General features: G+C 40.8%; 1 protein-coding gene across 10 annotated transcripts in view; it reads right to left on the reverse strand.

Moving 5' to 3' along the window:
* Window positions 1–22,490, reverse strand: part of ERC2 (ELKS/RAB6-interacting/CAST family member 2) — a 527,327-nt gene that overhangs the window by 111,787 nt on the left and 393,050 nt on the right. For 3 of the 10 annotated variants that reach the window (XM_053377861.1, XM_053377863.1, XM_053377858.1), the window contains one exon: window positions 21,842–21,908. The exons of the other annotated variants lie outside the window; for them this stretch is intronic. In XM_053377861.1, coding sequence (XP_053233836.1) covers window positions 21,882–21,908 — 27 coding nt within the window. In that variant the 3' untranslated portion in view covers window positions 21,842–21,881. The remainder of the gene's footprint in view (window positions 1–21,841; window positions 21,909–22,490) is intronic. 10 annotated transcript variants of the gene reach the window in all.

Here is a 22,490-nt window from a genome sequence, read left to right on the forward strand (position 1 = left end):
TGGAAGAAATGACTGGTCCTAAGGGGAGGAGATACTTGGCATCCTACTGCATAGAAAAAGCCGTTTCTAAGAGGCTTTATGTGAGGTTTAGGAGATCACCAAACCCTTGGGAAGCTACTGAGGTGTTTCCATAGGGAATTTGTTGAGGTCAGTGGTTCCCCATTTCTTATCTCTTTATATTAAGGTGAACAGTCTGATGACCTTAAAGACTTGAGTCTGGGCACTTTAATGGTCTAGGATATGATACAAACAAGGAACATTTATTGAAATTAATGAAATTAGACAAAGCTTTTATGATACTATAGGCTTCAAAGTCTCAAGATACCAATATATCAGGGAAATGGATTAAGTTTTATTGTGGGAAATAGTCTACAAGACCCAGAAGGGTTTTATTTTCCTCAAAGACATGTGCAAGACATTAAAAGTGATGATAGAAAATGTTTTATACAGTGCCATTCTTAAATGGAAAATAATTGTGTTTCTTCTGAGAATTTCGCACTCCAGGCTCTATAAACCAAATCTCAGTGGCATTTCTTCAAATGCTTCCAGGGTGGGTAACCACTGATGTTCCAGGAACTATGGCTATGTACACACTGTACATCTAGGGAACATTTAAAGCACATGACTCCACTCAAATAATGCTGGGAACCGTAGTTTTTAAGTGTGCTAAAATTGTAGCTGTTAGGTGTAAACTACAGTTCCCAGAATACTTGGGGGGAAGTCATGTGCTTTAAAAGCATAGTGCTTCTCCAGCCGAGTTAAGAACTCCACTCTAACTCCTACAATGAATCCACTGACACTCAGTTTGTAAGCTATGTAATAAAAGAAAAAGTGACTGTGTTATTTCCCCCCTTCCCTTCCCTAAATATTATCCTTTGTTTTCTGAAAGGTTAAGAACAAGTTTTAGCAAAGCTAAATGAATAAACAGTTTCCACTAATAGGAAAAGGAAGATGTCAATGCCTTTTTGAACAGAAACATCTTTTGTCTCCTATGCACCCATTCCTCCCTGCATCCATCCCACTCTGAAGTTCAGGCACTTTAGAAGAAACATCACCAGCCAAGTAAATGATGCATCTATAGCACAACACAGCTAAGATGTAGCTAAGGTTAATTTAAAACCAATACATTCATTGCAATAATAAAATGTGGGTGGCATAGCAGAGTTAGGCATCAAGAAGCTGGGGAGGGTTGATCTGAAAACCTAAGGGCACATGGGGAACAAACAGGCAGGATTCAGGGCAAAAGCCACTTTAGGGAAGGTCGGAGCAAGGCAAGGAAAAAGCAGCTGTAAGTGCAGCCTTAAGACCCTTTTATATCATCTCCTTGCTTGCTTTTACAGGAGGCTGCTGGAAGACTACAGCCAAAGCAATCAAGGGAACTCAAGCAGTCTCAGATGTCTTGCATTCTAAGGAAGGTTATCCTGACACTCCCTTTATTCAAGTAACTTTAGTCCAGACAGTTCAAACAAGTGAGCTAGGCTGCATACACATCCTGCTCATCCCTCAATAAAACCCAATAAAGTTGCCAGCTAATAAGACATTGACAGGTGGAAAGGAATCCTCATGAGCCTAAAATATGGTGATAGATGTATTGCTAGGATGCTGCGATGCCAAAAGTTTTTTGTGAATCCCCCCCCCCCCAGCTTTCTCCGGCATTTTTCCATTTTAAAAAAATGTTGTATTTTCTTTCTTTTTTAAAAAAGAAAACAACAACATTTCACTGACTGCTTCTAAGAAGTCTCCCACCGATAAAGTGATGCCGGAAGGGCTTTTGTACCACTTCTTTGGGGTTATGTGCCGTGATACCTGAAGTTTTTGGGGGGTTTTGGAACATCCAACTCACCACTCCTATTTTTTTATAAAAAAAGTTTAAAACATGAACTTGAGAACCACAGTTGCCACAACACCCATTTTTACACTTTAGTCATAAGTCAATGTGGACCTCAGTCCAAAAAAGGGTTGCTACCCTGATCACCCCTGAGTGACTATTCTGAAACAGAGATGAATAATATATTATTATTATTATTATTATTATTATTATTATTATTATTATTCAGTCACTGTTCCCAAAGCATCAACACCCTACAGGTGTCCGCATGACTCTAGGCTACACTTTGCAAAAGGTCAGAAGGCAGGAACGAACATGGCAGATCATCCAAAGGTGCTCTATAAGTAGCATAAAACCAGCAGGTAAATGAAACTACAGGGTTATTAAGGTATTTAGGGGCTCCTCACCCCTAAATACCTTAATAACATCTCCCTTAATTTGGTCAAACAGGCAATTTTTCTCAGATTATGCACTGATGAGAATAATGAATAAAATATGCTCTCCAAATTCAATTCCGGAAACTATTGGTTCCTTCCCTTGAAATGCCTTTTATCAGACCCTTAAAAAGATCCTTGTCCATCTTAAGATAGTTGTATTAATGCCCTGTTATTTAAATTTCAATATGAATTCCTCAAGTGATATTTTTAATCAGCACATTCCTTCCAGCATCTTAAGATCATATCTTATGCGTTCACAGGAAATCAACGAAGTGTTAGTTGATTACCTATGAGCAGTGCTTTTTTCTGGGGGGATGTAGGGGTACGCATACCCCTAAACGTATTGTGAATCTAAGTCTGGCCTCATTGAGGGACAGTATTTCAATATGAGTAGGAAAATGAGAGTACCCCTAAACATTTTTTTTAAAGAAAAAAGCACTGCCTATGAGCAACACTGCTCTGAACTCTACAGCATATTTCTAATGCAGAGCAACACATGCCTTCATAATTTTTAGCCACACTTAATGGAGTTTTTCGGTTCTCAATTCCATTTTTTCCCCTTTGCCTCTCTCCGTTTTAAATAAAATAGCATTGTTGAAAAGCAAATGAAAACATGCACTTGTGTCAAAGTTCTTTTGCAGAGATTTTCAAAAACAACAATACAGCTGGTCTGGATAGGTAACTCTATAATACCACCTGCTGCTCTGTATAAATGAGGGATATTTCTTTTGGTAGTGGCAGCTGGTGCTGAAAATGAGTGGTGTGACTGCAGGTAACAATCTTCTCATTTTCTCTTTATAGAATGATTACATTTCCCAGGAACACCGAGTGAAAGGAGAGGGAAGCCAGGCTGAACGAGGAAGGGAGCTGGGGGAAGAGTTAGTAGCCAGCAGCACTTCTACATAGCTGATTGCAGCCTCTGGGAGCTTGTGACCAGGACTGGTACGCAGGGGTGGTTGTGAGGGCGTTTTGAGGTGGAGGCCCAGAGTGCTGTCCCAACAATGTCCCAACCTGCAACACCTAGGCCAGGTTTGACTTCCTGCCTGAGAATGTGCAAAACTGCACCTGCAGCAAGTGCAAGCTGGTTGCCTTGCTGGAAGAGAAGATACAGCAACTTGAGGCCCACCTATCCATACTTCAAGCTACGGGGCAAGATGAGGAACTTCTCAAAAGAGCAGAATGGCCTGTCCTGGAACAGCAATGCAGGTGGGGTGCCCCTAAAGAGGAGGAAGATTGCTCATTGCAGGAGATGAACCCCTGATACACGGAAGCAGGACTGTCAGGAGCTATGGTCCTGTCACTGGAGCTGCACATTGGATTCCATGCCCTCCCCCTGAACATTAATTCCAGGCCAGAGGAGTAATGACAGCACAGACCTCAGAATGCACCGAAGTGGCTGTGAAAGGAACAGTGTTCCAAATTATTCCTGCTGCTCCCCAGAGGAGGTAGAGACATGTGGTGGTGGTAGGTGACTCCCTATGGGGTGGGACAGAGGCAGCAGTGTGAGGAGGTAACAGGATGTCCCGGAAGGTGTCCTGTCTTCCAGGTGACACAGAAATTGCCAAGCCTTATAAAGCCCGCTAACCACAACCCCTTCCTTCTGATTCATGTAGGTGCGACCAACACACAACATCACATCTCATGGAGTATCAGGCCCAGTCAGTTTGGTCCTTATTATTTTATGGGAACTTTGGGTGCTTAAGGTAGGGCTGCATGATGCCTCCTTGTGGCTTTCTATCACATCAAAGAGGGAAATTCTCCAATATGTATAGGGCCTTTTGCTTCTGGGCCTCTTTCCTTAGTTTCCCTTTGCTTTCCTAGGACACATTTTCTACACGTTTTTGTGTGATTATAGAGGTTTATATCTGGACACAATAGATTTTAATCTGACAGCAAGAGTATGTACATTCTTAGTAGCTGCCTCACAGCTGCAGAACTGCACTTTTTAAAGCATCTTTGGAGGTGTTGCTTATATATATATTATTTGAGCTGGCTATTGGTCACTGGAGTTAAATCACTCAAGGTGTGTGTGTTGCATTTATCAAATGTACCCATTTAATACTTGCTGGCTGTTATCCCAAAGAAACGCTTTTACATTCAAAGAACTGAATGTGGATAGGAGATATTCCCCCCCCCCGCCCCCGGCCTCCTCAATTCCCTTTCCTCAACACACTCACCTGGTCTTTAATGTCAAGAAGCTTTTAGATACAAATTGTGATGGATCACAGAACAATAACAAAAAGCTCTACAGCGATTCAGTTTCATGCTTTTCTGATTTGGGAGCACTGATTTTACCCCTGCATTACCCTCAAATTCCTCATAATGAGTTGGGTAACAAGTGTAAATAATTGAATCAAGATATTTAATAAAAAAACTACTTAAGATGTGTAAACCTCTCTTCTAGTCTAGCACACAAGTCACGCTTCAATCAAATTGGGTGACTTACATCATTTAAAATTCCCCTTCTGATCTTCACTTGCATATTGTCAAATTACCACTGAACAATCTCATCCCATATAAGATTTTAAGAGCTGAAGTCCTCTAGCAGTGTAATAGAAAAGCGTGGAAAGACAATGGAAAGTACATCATTGTGAGGAAACAGTTACTAGGAGGATGTTTAGCTGAAAACCAGTGTCTGTCATTCTTACTTTATCAAAATCAAGTTTAAATACATTCCAATTGTTCCTAATTGCTGCAACAGTCAAGGTCATGTGTAGAATCTACAGCTGCAAAACTGATCATAATTCTATCCAATGGTAAGATGGAAGTGGGGAATCCTTGAACACGGCCATTAAAAGATAAATAAATGAATATTTAATTACCAGATGTGCCAAACGATGTAATTGTGTTGATGTAGTTCATCACTAAAGGAAGTTCATTGGAGAATTTAGCTTTTTAAAAATAAAAAAAAATTGATTTAAGTTCAACATAAAAATGGAGCTCTATCCCTAAACAGGAACTCTGAGTTGCTCTATGCTTCCTATATGTTCTTCTTTCCTCGCTGTGTTTGATTCTTAGCAGTGGAAAGGCCAAAATCTTGCTGCAATGATTTACATTCAAGAGCCATTCTCCAGGGTATAAACCTATGATGTAAATGCAGCTGGTGAAAGAATTAAATAATAATTTGTTTTATACAATTTCCCCAAAATAAATCACTAGCAGAATAAAATTTCTATTCCTCAACAGCATGCAACAAAACAGATAATAATTACTAATTTTCTGAACTTTTCCATACCAAAAAATCTATCAATGGCAAGTTGCTCAAAATGTTCACCTAGAGTCTTTTGCCTTGTTTGCATCAATCTGAAAGCATGTCAAGTCTATGAGAAGCAAGGGAGAAGTAGCATGATCCCCCTGGCACATGTGTCCTGAAGTTAATGTGGAAATGGATCTATGTGCACATAGCCCAAAATATCCCCATAGGGCTGACATGTACCGTCTGTGTGATCTTTATGGCACACCCTCATTTTGAGTAATAATGATTACATGGATCAGGCCATCCCACACTCAACAGAGCAAGAGATGGAGGAGGCTCTTCCTTCAACCCATGCATAAACTGCACATTTTAATGTCAGTGGAGATTCAGTTCCTCATACTCATCAGAAAAGAGTCAATAATGGCCATGATCCCCATTCAGTGTTCTACTGGTGCACCTTAAGCAGTTTTTCTATCGAACTGTTTCTTACCAGTTCCCTATTTTGACTTAATGTTAACTTCCACACTTCATTCCATTGTCATTTACAATGGGCCAGATTCAGCAATGACTTCTGCTAACACAATGACTTCTGCTAGCATAACAGGGCTTTTCTCCCCTCTCCTCCCCCCATGTGCCTCCTGCAAACACACCCTGCAGTTGGGAGAACCCCCAGAATAGTATTTTTTTTATTCTTATTTATTACATTTGTATACCGCCCTATACCAGCAAGTCTCATGGCAGTTACAGCATAAAATCACAATATAAAATCACGTAATAATAATAATAATAATCCCAATAAACAGAGGGAGAGAGGGATAATGAACCCAATAAACAGAGCAGAGGGAGAAGATCATTCTATCAGACAAGCAAAAATGCTTGAGCTGATAGAGTGAGCTGCTTAGCATTACCTTGAATTCCTCCCATTGTGTTGTCTTATTATCTTAATTACAATCAGATAGACAGAGACACAGATAATAATACCCAAAACAAGAACAAAAATGACCCTGGCCCTTGGGTACGTATGACATCATTCACTTGAAGAGGCAAGGGCGTTCAGGGGAAAAAAATCAGTGAACAATACATGACAGTATCAAGGGCATACTCCAGTGGATTGGCATTTGTAATATTCTTATCCTCTTCTCATGGTTGCAGATAGTAGCGCATGACAAATTCTCTAATTTAAGTGGGCTGGGTGCCAGTTTAATTCTTTTTTTAAAAAAACACACCCTTGATTGTGCGTTAAATGAGAGGTCAGTGACACTGAACACTAGCAGGTGTAATAACAATGGCAGGCCCTTTGTAACAGAAATGCAAACAAGAATTGTCCGGAGGACATTCAGGACATTGCCTGGCCACTTATGGCAGCAAATGATTGACAGTTATGACATCAAGTCAAGGGCAAGTGTCAGGATACTTACCAGTACTTCAAAAAGCTACATAATAAAAACGGGCTGCAAGCAGCGCCACAATGGAACCGATTATTCCGCTCATCCCACCAAATACAATGCACTGAATGCGAAATGTCATTTGCCAATAGTGAAAATAAATATGAAAATACATGTAAATAGATTGTGCCAAATGAATTTCAACATGTTCTGCGCTTCAGCCAGAAGAACTAACTCACTGTTTTCCCTTTTAGAAACATGGCAGCTGTCATATAACACCAGAGACAAACTATATAGGGAAATAAGTCACTTTGCTGACAGACAGTATTTTGAGACAACTAAGCCTCACTTATAACCCTGAACTTGGAAAGGGAATGCTCTTTTTTTTTCACTGAAAGCTGCATACCGGATAAGCAAAGTTTGCTTTCTAGGTGCTAAGCAGATACTTGCTTTTCTCCAGTCAATGGCTTTTACAAGAGAATTTACTTATGTGTTAATCGCCTGCTGGGTGGTGGGAGAATCTCTCCTTTGATCAAAGGGAGAAATGCTGGTTTTACTTTACATCCTGTCTCTTTCTTTCTCTCTCTCTGTCTCTCAACTGGGCAATAGCTGGAGGGATACATTTCAGGACATTTCTTTTATTCCCAGTATTTTGTTACTTATTGCATACTACCACCCAAGGCATCAAGGCTAAAACCAAACACTCTTTGTGGTGCACCCACATGACAGACTTCAAAATGGAAACAATATTTAAGTTAAACCTGTAAGATCAGATTTTCCAAAATCTTGAAACATGGACAGCTTTTGAACACTTCAAAATAAGATCAAAGTTTGACTGGCAAGCTGAAGTAGCAATGCATAAAATTGGGTGGTTTGGGTTTTGTTTTGTTTTTTAAGCCCATGAATCTCTAACCAAAAGGAGCACTCAGGTAAAAAATAATTCTGAAAAGCAATTATTTAGCTTCCCAGTAGTGAACTTTATTGAACATTTTAGCTCTTTAGCTAGTTGTCAGCTCTTTGCCACGATGCCTTACATCAATCACAGAACATTGGGGGGGGGGCGGATTCTTTGCCTTTCAGCTCTTTTTAATATTTTCTTTTTTAAAAAAAACCACACCTTGTATTTGATAACTTTTTCCTTTTTGAAAACTATAACTTTCCTACCCCTTGCCCCTGTAAATGGTGCTTCAAAGAGACCTGTCGCCCAGTCGATGGAGGCTTCCTTTATTATCTTAATACAACTAGTGTCCTGCAAGGAATCTCAACACACTTGAAGCACTGGCTTACTCAAGTGGATATGTAACGTATTTCTTAACTGGGTACAGGTTCTACTATGCCCTTGCAGCTGGTCCAGACACTGCAGCTGGTGCAGACTGCTGCAGGCTGGGTGCTGAGTGGTGCTTCTCATCAGCTGTGCTAAGGGATATGCACTGGCTGCTTGTTAAGCACCAAACCAGTTCTAAGATCCTTTTACTCACAATCAAAGTCCTATACAGCTCTGGACCAGGTTACCTGAAACACCATTCCCCCCTCCACTGCCCTGTAAGGACAACTAAGACCAACTAATGGAACCCAGTTAGTTTTTCCATGGCTAGATTATTATCATGAACTGGTAACAAGGAACTGGGGCTTTCTTACTGCTGGCACCAGCGTTGTGGAATGCTCTCCCTGCTGAAAGATGGAGGGGGGGCATCAGTACTGGCATTCCACTAGTAATTGAAGACATACCTGTTTAGACAAGCATCTCCCTGATCTCCTGACTTCAGACAACGATCAAAGCAGGACGGTCATCTTTTTAAACTGCTTTGCTGTTTTAATGGGCTTGTTTGTTATATATTTTAACTCTGGATGGTTCAATCTCTTGTGCATTTTCATTACAAGTAGCTATATTATCATAATATAGCTATATTTTCAGAATTAGTTTTATTCTTGTTATCTGGCTCTTGGCTGTTTATAGAGTCATAGAACTGCAGAGTTGGAAGGGACGCTGAGGACCATCTAGTCCAACCCCCTGCAATGCAGGAATATGCTGCTGTCCCATTCGGGGATTGAACCCTAACCCTGCAACCTTGGTGTTATCAGCACCACGCTCTAACCAACCAAGCTATCCACTTGAACTGCCTTGATGTTTCTTCTTGCAATATAACACGGTATGTGAGTTCTTTTAACAATGATGATGACGACGAAAATGTTCTTTGCCAAGCAGGAAGGTAACCCTCCCACCACCACCATCAGCAGCACTGGAACACAGTTGTTCTGGCAAAAGGTAGTGACAAGTGTTTCAGATGGCTGGATACTTATCAGTTCTATGGCCCTCTGTGATTAGTGGCAGAGTAGTACATGCAGGGCCTGACTGCTGACACTGAGAACATCTGAAAGGGAGGGTGCCCATTCTGTTAACCATAATGCATTGTTTTAGCAAGGAGAAGAGATAGAGTTGCAAAGAGCTGTTTGACACATGGTTCTCATGGAATTGCCAGCAGTGACCATCATGGGCATGTCAGTGGGGCAATTAGCCTGAACCGGATGCTCTGGATACAGCCTCAGAGCTTTTTACATCCTCCCTACTGCCAAGCAAGGATCTCCAGTAGAAGGTAGGACTTCCTCCCACCCTTCATTGCCACTTTGTGGTTGTAGCCAGGTAATGCGTTCAGCCCCTCCATACACGAATTATCATGGTTGCCACCTAAACTTATTAAGAATCATCTGGAAAGAAGTAAGTAGAACCATTCATTTCTATATAAGCACAGACTTCTAACATACAAGTCCCTCCCACTATATATAAGGGCCTGGTGACTTCTGTTTCAGTGTATCTGAAAGCTTATACCCAGAACAAACTTAGTTGGTCTCTAAGGTGCTACTGGTAAAGGTAAAGGTAAAGGTACCCCTGCCCGTACGGGCCAGTCGTGACCGACTCTAGGGTTGCGTGCTCATCTCGCTCAAGAGGCCGGGAGCCGGCGCCATCCAAAGACACTTCCGGGTCACGTGGCCAGCGTGACGAAGCTGCAACTGGTGAACCAGCACCAGTGCCGCACACGGAAACACCGTTTACCTTCCCGCTATAAAGCGGTACCTATTTATCTACTTGCACTTAGGGGTGCTTTCGAACTGCTAGGTGGGCAGGAGCTGGGACCGAACGACGGGAGCTCACCCCGCAAGGTGCTACTGGACAATCTTTTAATGTTTTTATTTAATACAAGTCTGCTCTATGTGATGAGCCTACCAAAAAGCAAAGGAGATGAAATAACTTCTAAAGAATAAATGTCACTGAAAGAGCCAGGAGCATCTTCATCAGTGGACTAAATTGAAATCCCAACTGGATAGTCCCTCAAGGAGACGGAGAGTTTTGGCTGGAAATCTACGTGAAATATATACGGTTGTGAATTTACCAGCTGTTCTTGTTTGGCAGCCTCAGCAGCTGAAGTGGTACAATTGGGAAGCTTTAGGGAACTACAGCAACTCATAAACCCTTAGTAAATCCTTGTAAAGTAAAAATTTAAGATCTGTGAGACGGCATAATTCTTTAATTCAATCCCATTGGGATTTGCCACCTAACAAATACGTTCCTAGTTTTAAAGTTCTGTACATGCAATTAAATGAGTTAATTCCAATTTCTCATAGACGTGGCTTGATTCTTACAATTAACAAAATCTAGCATCAGCCTTACTTCCAGGTATTAAGAAGAGATGCCATGGCCTCTCTTTTGTTAAGGACCATCCCCTCCTATGTCATATCCATTGCCCTGTTGCAGATGAGGGATGACAGAGAAGATGACATTTCAATAGGAGGGGCAAGATTTACAACATTCTTGGATGTATACAGTATTGCAAGTACTGGTCCAACTATCCCCCTTGGTAAAATTTCAAGATACCCTAAATGACTAAGCCCTATGGTCATGGCACTGACCAGAGGGTCAGCAGCCTTGGACCTAATCTTGAGTGCTGCCAGGACTTGGTGTGAGATATAAGTGTTGTTGAGCCAACTGGTAGCAGTGTCAATAGTGCTGTTAACCTAAGCATACATGTAAATGGCCAATTGGCAAGAAAACCCATTGCATTTGATGTCATAGGATAAAATGAGGGAATTGATAAAGTCAAAAAAGCCAAAGATTTCCAAAATAACTAATGTATGCATTGCCAGTACTTGCATTTTCGTTATAAAAAGCTGGTTTTCAGTTTTTAAAGACAGAGGCTGGATCTAGACACATCAAAGAAGTGTTTCAGTTTAAAGTGTTGTAAACTTAAACAGGGAAAACAGGTAGAGAAAAACGGGACTCCACATCGTCATCTGGTGGTACAATGTTATATCGCACATACAACACATATAAATTGTTTTTTCTTTACCAGTCTAGTTGAGTCCTGAGCAGCTGGATGGACTCTCTGATAGTAAAATTGAATAGAAGTACTGTCCAACCAATTGAAAAGTAATTTAACTATCAGTTTTGCTTTTGCAGGAATAGCTTCTCACAGTTGAAGTCACTGAGCCTCACACAAATGGTTAAGGACATTCAATTCACAAGCAGGAAAGTAAAGATCCGCATGCAGAAAGGTACTAGGTAAATAGGTAAATAGTCAGCAGATGTGATGTCACAGGTCCACTCCACCCATCTCTACTTAAAACAGAACAGCTGTTTCCCTTGTGTCCCTATAGCAGTGGGTGGGGGCAGTTGTCAACTAGAGTTGCATCCAGGCACAATGGCAATAAAATGTAATTTGCTGGCACCAACCCAACAGCCTGAAGTTAATGGGGGGGGGTTGTCCTTCAAAACATCAAAGAAACACCAAGGGATCAAACAGCTTAAGGATTAGGTGTTAGACTGCGCTGCAGAGAAGAGGTGAGCTAAAACAGAGGGTACTTTTGAAATATTTTTCTCACACAACCTGCCCCCCTTCTAGCAATTAATGGGGATTGTTTACACAAGGGCAAAGCTGCCCATTCTGTGGGAACAGGGGTAAACACTATGTGTCCCCAAATTGCCAAAGCAGCCAAGCATGCTCCTCGTCTTCCCACGCTGAGTAGGGGTGACTTTGTGGGCTATCCTCGAAGCATGAGAAAATGAAGGTGTTCCTGTGTTTCCTCTCACCCAAGTGTGGGCAATGCTGCTTTGTTTGCCCTCAGTGGCACTGCTACAAATCTGTTTGGCTACATAGCATCATGACATCATCGTGCTTCCCAATTGCGATTCCCAATTGGCTACATAGCACCATGACATCATTGTACTTGCTATGTGATTCCCAATTGGCTACATAGCACCATGACATCATCGTGCTTCCCAATTGCGATTCCCAATTGGCTACATAGCACCATGACATCATCGTGCTTCCCAATTGCGATTCCCAATTGGCTACATAGCATCATGACATCATTGTGCTTCCCAATTGCGATTCCCAATTGGCTACATAGCACCATGACATCATTGTGCTTGCTATGTGATTCCCAATTGGCTACATAGCACCATGACGTCACCGCTTGCTATGTGGTTCCCAATTAGCACCGGAGGAGGAGAAACAGAAGAGTGGGATAAAGAAGCTGTTAAAAATACATATGGTACTTTTCAGGACACTTTATCCTGAAAATCTTTGTGGTGTGTGGCGGGGGGAAGGAAATCAGTGCAGTTCTAGTTTGAATCATTTTGGGGGTCAACGGCTTTGTGGACTTGATGCCATAACATCAGAGCACATTGAATAAAAGAAAGAAAACTGCCACACAAGAGATGCTCCATGGGCAACAAAGCCTAGCAGTGATGTTCCTTGTAATAATAAATAATCCCTTACAATTTCTGCATGAGTTATTCCCTCCCACCCCAAATATAATAGCAAAGTTTCAACATAACAAACACTTATACCACTTGAAAAATTGCACATTCTATAAGGTCTCCGGGCAATATTGTAAGAATACTTTTCTGCACAGAACTGGCATCCACACACTTTATGAGAAAAATGAATTGGACAGTTCTGACTCCTTCCTCCAGCTTTCACCCACTCCATTGAATGCTACAAATACTAGTTTTAATATGGTCATGCTTCCCCCCACCCCCAAACTACTAAATCTGAAAAAACATCTGCAAAAATATTTATCTTAAATGATAAAAATAAGTGGTTTTACATATAACACTATACTTGTATCTAGAAAAAGAAATTGCTTAAATTTAATGTTTTAAGACACACATGACTAAAGTAAACTTACTTGGAAGTAAGACTGGCTGGACTCCGTGGGACTGACTTCCAAATAACATGCATAAGATCAGATTGCATGCTTCCTTTTAGGAATGCAGCACTTTAAGTTCTGTGTGGTAGATTTTGCATGCCTAGCCAGGCTCCAGAAGCATCCCTTCCAAAACCAAATCCCTCACACTGCATAAAAAGCATTCCCAAAGCTCATGTGAATTTTGGGAAGAGCCTCTTAAGGCAGCAAGTGCTGTGGTTAAAAAGAGAGGTGGAGGGGGATAACTCTAGTGTGAATATGGAAGCATTTGCACACGTCGAAGGAGCTCTTTGGAAACCATAAGCAGCTTCACTGGTTACATGTGGAGTGCCAACATAAAGTTGGTGTGTGACTGAAATCCTTTAATACCTTTATCATCAAAGCCAGGGTCTACTCTACAAGCATCTTGGTAATAGCATCATAATGGTGATCTGACTCAATTTCCAGAAATTGTATAGAATAAGCTTTTACCATAGTTTCTGGACCAGTTGAGCACACCAACATAATGTGGTTCCGCCACATTTTTCAGGGACTGGGCTCCAAGTTTATCTTTTATCAAAATACTAATGTTTATGCCACAGCAACCAAAGCAGTTGAGACAGTGCAAAATTTTCATTCACGCAGCATATTTGGAAATGTGAAGTTTCACTAATTTTCTGTTCTGCCGAGTATCAAATTCAGTCCTAAGCATGCTGATCCCAAAGTGCAGCTGCCAAATTCAGTTTTGACTTTTGATAAAAATAAATGAATGAATCAGATGCAAACTCTTCTAAACAAACCTGGCATCTCCCATAAACATTTTTTTAAAAAATTGGTTTTTTTAAAAAAAGTTGCCAAAACCAGTTCTGATTTTATGAAATGAAGACAGTAAATAATTTCTCCTGAATGTTGCAGTATGAGATCTACAGCTGCTAATTTGAAGAAGAGTCTGCTAGATCAGGCCAATGGCCCATCTAGTCCAGCATCCTGTTCTCACAGTGACCACCGTGGGAAACCCAGAAGCAGGACCTGAGCAGAATAGCACCCTCCCCCCCCCACAGTTTCCAACAACTAGTATTTATCAGTGTTGTAGCCTCCTTCTGCCTTCTTCTTTTACTTTAGTTCATCTCTGTTATCTTTAACACGCAGCAATACTGGTTAAACAACAAGAAGGAAAAGAAGGCTGTGCCACCTGAGAATTTTCTTAATTCTCATGCCCCTGACTCTACTACTAACTCACCCTGCTCCATCCTGGCAAATGCATACCACTGGAAGAAAGGGGACATCCTGTTCCCCCCCCCAAGTATATGGTGGCCACTTGGGGCCAAGTTCTTGCCCCCCTCCAAGCTGTTTTTAAGGTCCGTGATCTTGCATGATGCCCCAAAATGAGCATTTATGGGCACCGTGCCCCCCAAAAGCTATTTTTCCAGATTCGCAATCTCTCACGGGTTACGTGATTTGTGCGAGAGTGCAGACCCGGAAGATGGTGTCCCAAATTTGGGCCACATCATGTTGGAGGGTATGTAAATGCCCCACCAGCAAGAGGATACTGTTGCTGATTCTCTATAGACCCCACCCACCACCATTAACTGCTGCTCGGCTTTAAGTGAGAAACAGACACGAATGGCTTCCATAAACCTGACCTGACAGAAGCCTTTTTGAAATTACCAGGTACATGAAAATCTAGTTAGAGTAGCTTCATTCTAGGCATAAAGCATGGGAGAGGGAACCTGCTATTGTGGCAGGGGAAATTGTCAGCCCATTCCATTAACCCTTTGAAAAAAATTTTTCCCAAACTGACATCAATTTCAGAACTTCTTTCTGCCCCCCTCCCAAAAAGGTTTTTTAAGCCAAACCTTTTTTCCCTGAACTTTTTAGTAAAAAACTTTTCCTGATTTAATTTCCTATCCAGAGTTGGAAAATAGGCTGTTTATATGTATAATAAATGAAAGAGGTGTGAAGTACTATTAAATCTGAACACAAAACTCAAGCGGATTAAGTTTCGAATCACTATTCCAGATGAAAAATCAGCACCCCAGAGTTTAAGAGGCCACACTGATAGAAGTCCTGTAAAATACATTCTTACTGAAGTAGACTGACTTCAAAAACGTAGTTCATCCACCATTTTAAAAGAATGTGACTCTGCTTCAAAAGCAAAAGCTTGTCATCTCTCTGAGCAAGATCTGTGCCAGCAGCAAACAATACAAGGCAAGTGGGAAACACCCTTTGTAATCACAAAGATTTTCATAGCAGGAATTTGTACAGAGTATTTTTCTCAAACATGCAATCATGTCGAAGTTCAAGGTAAATGAAAGAAGAAAAGCAGTAGTTAATTCCACCACATCCTGAGACATTCCTGGAGGTGTACCAACCAGCGCTGCTATTGCACCTAGTTACATATCAAAACAACACAAGAAATAGACCTGACAGAAGAATATATATTGCAAAGCATAGGATTTATATTTGTGAACTCCTTTCCCTAACCTACAAATAGTCGAAAAGTCTGGATTGCCTAGGGGCCGGGGGGGGGGAATGATACTGAGAACAATCAGCTTTCAATTTTTGTGTGATTTACTTAGTTGTTCAATAAAAAGTTCTCCCGGATTGAACCTGTTTTTGTACTCACAGAGCAACCTGCCTACTGGTTTATAGGTATGTAAAAGTATTTCTTAGTTTGGCACTCCTGCCTTCAGAAGAATTTATGGGGGAAATGATGCTCAATTCATCATATATCATCTAAGTGTTATGATCCCACTGAACCTATGTTCCAAACCAGGCTTACAAACAAAGTGTCATAAACATTCAGAACCACTTAGCTTTACATACATAACGAAGTACTATCTGTGTGTGTGTTGGGGGGGCGGGGACTAATGGATCAAATGGCATTAGTAATTCTGATTCCAGTCCTAGACAAGGTGGCACTTAGCAAGCAAATTATGATATACAGCATTCATCCAAATGCTTCTTGCAGTGATCAAGGCAAACTTTCTGTCTTTTTCAAGAGACTTCAGGGAAGTCTGGATCCAGCTCTGACAGTTCTCCGTAAGATATGCAGGTGAGTTAATTACTGAAAGTGACTGCACATCCTGTTACTTTGACAAGCAAGGAGCTAATGGATTATTATAATATAGCAGGGAGTTACTTACATATACTGTATTGTAAAGTTTCTGCTTCTGAAAGACAAGCAGGTCCGACTGAGCCTGCGGAAATATTTATATTTATATAAATATTTATCATATTAATAGCATTCTAATAAGTTAAATCTTTCTTGCTTTATGATCCTCTCATGAGAGAATGAAGATGTGCTACAATACAAGTGTTCTGAATTCAACAAATGTGTCAGCAAATCTAATGGAGTATTTATTAATATGTAATATACTGCATTTCCAGAACCAAAATTTGTGGCTGGAAACAAAGTACAAGAAGGACAGAGGAAATAAATGAATTTGGAGTACAGATTAAATTATTGCATCCTAAAATTATTTTTCCCACTCTTTAATTTAATAATAGAGGAATGGATCATTTTTGTGAACATCTATAGTTTCTCTCTCTCATTTTCATTATTCTTTTTATGTAAATGTGTCCCTCTGGTAATATAAAAAAGGTCTGTCATTCATATAATATGAACTGAATTTAATTATACACAAGACACAGTTGGTTTCTTGGAATCTTGTTCTTTTCACTGGATTGGAGAAGTCTGTTGAAGATCATGTCCAATATATTCATGAGCCTCTTGGGAGATTTTACATTTTAGAAGCTGAAACCATCTGTTCAATTTAATGCGAGGTACAGGATGTGATCCAGAAGGGAACACACACACATTCTGGACACACACCTACGTTTTCTCAGAGTTATGTTTTTAGAAGTTCTACTCAAAGAAGCCTCAAACTTCCCTTAAAACTTCTCCTGAGTTGAGAGCTTTCAGCAGGATAAATGCCCCCCAGGTTCCCTTTTAAACTGAGCTTGTGTCAATTTGCAAATTGCTTCTTGAACTTGGAGAAGTTTAAAGAGCAGTTTGAGGGTTCTGTGAAGGCATCTTCTGAAGTGAAGGTAAGTGAAATCCATGTCTGCGCACAGTATGTTCAGTCACCTCCCTGAGGCTGAAATAGCTTTTCCAGAGAATCAAACCTGGTATGATAGAACCTACATTGCCTTAAGTCATCACGTCTGATTTTTTTTTAAAAAAGGTGCTTCCTAATGGTTGGCCAGAGATGTTGGTGAGACCAAAGAAATTAGCTGCAAAGCTTGGTTTCAAAACCAAGTAGTCCTCCTTAATAACTTTGTGGATGTAATATGAATATGTTTAACATTTTATGTAAAGATGTGCTATGGTTGCTCATTTCTTTTTGCTATCATAAGCCATTGCCTAGTAATAGAACAAAAACAAAACACAAAAAAATGCATTGGTCTGACATCCCAGTATTAAAAACCTTTTCTAAATATAAACCCACCTTTTTCAATTAAACTTAGAATCATAGAATCATAGAGTTGGAAGAGACCATAAGGGTCATCGAGTTCAACCCCCTGCCAAGCAGGAAACACCATCAGAGCACTCCTGACATATGGTTGTCAAGCCTCTGCTTAAAGACCTCCAAAGAAGGAGACTCCACCCCATTCCTTGGCAGCAAATTCCACTGTCGAACAGCTCTTACTGTCAGGAAGTTCTTCCTAATGTTTAGGTGGAATCTTCTTTCCTGCAGTTTGGATCCATTGCTCCGTGTCTGCTTCTCTGGAGCAGCAGAAAACAACCTTTCTCCCTCCTCTATGTGACATCCTTTTATATATTTGAACATGGCTATCATATCACCCCTTAACCTCCTTTTCTCCAGGCTAAACATGCCCAGCTCCCTTAGCCGTTCCTCATAAGGCATCGTTTCCAGGCCTTTGACCATTTTGGTTGCCCTCCTCTGGACACGTTCCAGTTTGTCAGTGTCCTTCTTGAACTGTGGCGCCCAGAACTGGACACAGTACTCCAGGTGAGGAGACTTGATTTCAAATAAATATTAATGTTATTTTAATAATAAATGGTCCTGTTGGTACATTTTTTAATCTATGGTGTACTTTCTCATAAACTTCTTTTTGTGATTTTGAACAAACCACGAACATTCTAGAGAGATTTGACCCTCTTCACTTTCCCTCTCAACTTTTAACCCTTGGAGACTCCCGTGTAAATGTAGGGCCACCTCAGTAAGTTCAGGCAGGAAGATTGTTTAACAGTAGGGTGGCGGTACACAAACAGAATCACTGTCCTGTTCCTGATACCCAGTATCAAATAAAGGCATTCAAACTCAGTGGATTGATGGGTAGGGTGCCAAGCAAGGGATATAATGTCATGATAGACAATAGCAACCCTACCTCTCTCCCCATTGGGTCTATCTTGCTGCACCGCTGAGTAACTGGTAGGCTTAACTGAGATAGATAAATGTCACCATTCTCATCTACCACTGCACTAAGACCTCAGTGATGCAAGCCAGGTCAACATAGTTATTCAGAACTAAATTGTGGATAAGAGGAGATTTCTCTTTTGGTGATCTGAAAAAGCAGAATCTATAGGCCCAACGGGTAACTGATATGGCAACCCTGAGAACGTCAACTGAGTGGTGGACCAGGTGAACAGATAGTTGTAAGGTGTCTATATTCTTTCTCCTCACCTGATTCAACGGTTACCCATCACAAAGTCTTCCCTAGATGCCCTGAATATGGGGTATCTCTTCTTCCTTACTAAAACACAGTCCATCACATAACATCCACCAGATATAATTGGTGCGGCAGAACATGGAACAAGCATTAGATGGAATAAACACTCTCAGCTATTCCTGCTGACCCAGCAGCTGTGAACACTGGTCTTCCCCCAGATGCTGCTGGTGGGCAAGAATTCTGCATCTGCCTGGCTTAGAATAGACTCAGAATCATAACACACAGATTGGTCACAATGCCCTATTCTTCACATCTATATTCATTTAAAACATTTTTACCACACCTCCTCCAAAGCTCCAGATGGCTTACAAAACATCTAAAATTAAACTTATAAACCTTATAGAAAACTATTACAATTCATCAGATAAATTTTGATTATCTCCTGTAACAACAAGAAAATAAATACTGAGAATATTTACTCAGTAAAAGTTATGTTCTACATAAGTGCCTGTGCTCTTGGTGGTTGGGAGAGGAGAAAGGGTCACTACAGCAAACGTCTAATGTCTTAGCCAAAGCTATGAAAGCCTCACATCCATTGTGAAGGAGAATGGGGGAAATAATAAATAAATCTACATTTCAGAATAATCTGGGGAAATGAAAGCTGCTTCTTCCAGCTTTGGATTCATACCAGGCTCCTGTTGGCATAGCAAAAAAGATATTCATCAAGATTCTGGAATAAAACAATATGGTGTAAATTACACTGGCAACCCAACAAAGGAATGGAATCCTATGGGCTGTTTTGCCCAAATACTTCTGCACCTGGAAAGCAAACAAAAATCTATTTTGTGCATCCATGTGCACACAATGAGATGTAAAATCAGACCGTTGCTTGAAAGCAGCAAAAGGAATGCTTATTGCAGTAGCACAACTCCTTCGTAAGGAAAGCTTTATAATTACACATAGTATTGTATAAAAACAAACAGCAGACATTTAGCAGAAAATCACATGAACAAAGCTGGGCTCCTTTTCAATATATTTCTCAACAGTAGATGAGAGAAAAATCAGGAGCTAAAGTATAACAATTTAAGTGCTGGCAAACCTTGCCACCACATATAACCTGGGTATTTTCCAACAAACAATTAAGCAAGCATATATACATCTTAATTTCAGCGACGCTTGCACATGCTTAACTGTATATAGGATTGTCCTCTTTCTTCTCTGTGTGAAATTTAGTAGCGCATCTCATGGAACATACAATTTGCATTTATATCTGTAATATGTAACTATACATTCAAATATTGTTCTGGTTTTGATAGCCACACCATATGTTCGTAAATACCCTCTCTAACAAGAACACAAATATGTGTCACTTTGAAAATAAAGCCCAGAAATTATCAATGTTACTAAGTCAACAACTTCCAGTCAACATACACATGGCCTTAGTTGCAATTCATTCTTAACCAGCCCCATATTTTACACTGTACAAGAACTGAAGGATCAGTAACCTTTAATCTTCCCACTGACGTACTCCTGCTTTATCGAAGCCAAAGGGACCACCCAGACTTCTGTTTTATTCAGGAACGTGTCATTGATACATTAAAAGTGCATTTGAAGTAGATTTATAAAGACCCATTCACACGTCCTCCCACTTTATCAGTTATTCTGTGATGCTTCCCCAGCAATCCTGCATCATTGCATCTGTAGTTTAATTCCACCCATTGCCATTGCCCGTGTTCCTGCCACCCCCAATTCCCCACCTTTTCCACCAGAATGCCAGTATATGGCACCAACAGGAAGTATGTGGGAGTAGCACAGCAGTACAAGCTTCTCCCCTTCCTTGTCTGATCTTAGCAGTTTCATGGAAATCCATGTCACCACCCCAGCTCAAAAGCTGAGAGGAATGCTGGCTCAACCATACTGGAACAGCCTGGCAACCACCTCACTAGTCTTTGTTTCTCAGTGGCTGCCAAGCCACAAAAAAGGTGGTGGGGGAGGTTCCCTCTACTTGAAGACTCTCAGAGATCCTCTCCACAAAGGCCGTTCCCTCCAAAGTAGTGTCACTGAAGCTCCAGTGCATGGCTGGTCAGGGCTTGAGTGGTGAAGAGGTGGGGGCTGGAGACTACAATTTTGGGCTTGGCCAGCCAGGCCAGCCTAAGGTTGGAGATCCCTGCTGACCTCCATGCCCAATGATACTTTGAAAAATATTTTCCAGTCAAAAGGACAGAACTGTCAATATACACCAACTTTCCACAACTTCCATGCTTTCATTAAACATAGGAATAAAAGGCATTTTCTTTGTGTCTGTAGATGGGGGCATAGAAGCCCCACTCCTGTGCACATTGCCCTGCACACTCAAGTCCCCATTCATCCCTGTGTTAAGCGATAAAAGTCTGAAAGGGGCTTCTACTTTCACTGCCTTGAAGTTAAGCAGAATGCCTCAGGTGAGCAGGGACCATGCTTTATCACGGGCTACAAACAGAGGATTCTACTCACTTTCAAATGAACTCAAAAGGCTTCCTGCAGGCGTTCCCCACTCACCACACTAATGCGTGGAGACTTAAAGCACAGGGCGATATGCACAGGTACACTGTGGTGAGGCTTCTGTGAGTGCCCCTCCCCCACCTACAATAGCATTCCTATACTGAATACATAACAAGGTATGTTCTTCCTGTTTATAAAGTTCAGTGTGCCCCGTTTGTTTTAGAGCACTACAGAATGGAAGTGGCCGTTTCCCCTACATCAGAAATAATCACCTTATTTTTATTTTTGACAAACTTTACTTGTGCAGAATTATTATTTGCCAATGAGATGGCCATCTCGTAAGTTGCACCAAATAAGACACTTCAGTGCAATTTACATACCATCATCATTGGTATAATCTGACTGAGGGCAAAAACCCTGATAACTGCAATAAAGGACATACCGTAAATAAATTGGTGGTGGTGGGGATCTTACATTTATCTTCAATAACATGGCACCATACCATTACAAATCAGAATAATCACAGTTAATTATGGTCATCCACAACTATTCAAAACTATTGTCAACCTGTGACTCCAGATAGACACGAAAACATTTACGGTATTTAATGTTCATGAGATACACCTGTCCATGTAGCTCACAGTTCAGACAATATGAAATTGCATCTAAATAGAGAATAAAAATGGTATCTCACCCCTCAAAACAAAACTGGAACTTTGGCTTATAGGAACCGCTTAGGCCCATATTCCCTCCTCATCATCCTGCCAGCCAGACATTAGAAGGTGTTAGCATTGGAATGAAAGAAGAAACGGTTAGTTACGGTGGTGCAACTGAAGATACATCGATCTTCAATGATGAAGGCATTAAAGTTTTCAAAGAAAATGTTATGAAATTTAAGCAACAGCTATGTTATATCACAAGCAACAAAAGCAAGAATATAATAAGTCATTCCGTACATCCAACTGCAACTGTGAATCAAAAGTGGATTGTACAATTCAACAGCAATGGTTTGCATATAAAAACCAATTAAGACTATCGCAGAAAGAGTCTAAGGCTGAAATCCTATGCTCACCTACCTGGAAGCAGCTGCCATAGATCTCCGTGACGCTGACCTCTGAACCGACATGTATATCACAGGCATATTGGTAATTACTACAATAATAAAAGCTTTCCTTTCAGGAAGGCACAGACGTATATGATACAACATGACAAAGAATGAGATAACTTAACAAGGCAAGTATATTCTTACATAAAGTCAATCCAAGCCATTACTGCATGGTATACTAATGCGGTGCCAAAAATGCCCCCTGAATTTTTTCTTGACCAATTTATCACAAGAGAAA

This window comes from Podarcis raffonei, chromosome 2, assembly GCF_027172205.1.
Source record: "Podarcis raffonei isolate rPodRaf1 chromosome 2, rPodRaf1.pri, whole genome shotgun sequence".
Taxonomy (NCBI): domain Eukaryota; kingdom Metazoa; phylum Chordata; class Lepidosauria; order Squamata; family Lacertidae; genus Podarcis; species Podarcis raffonei.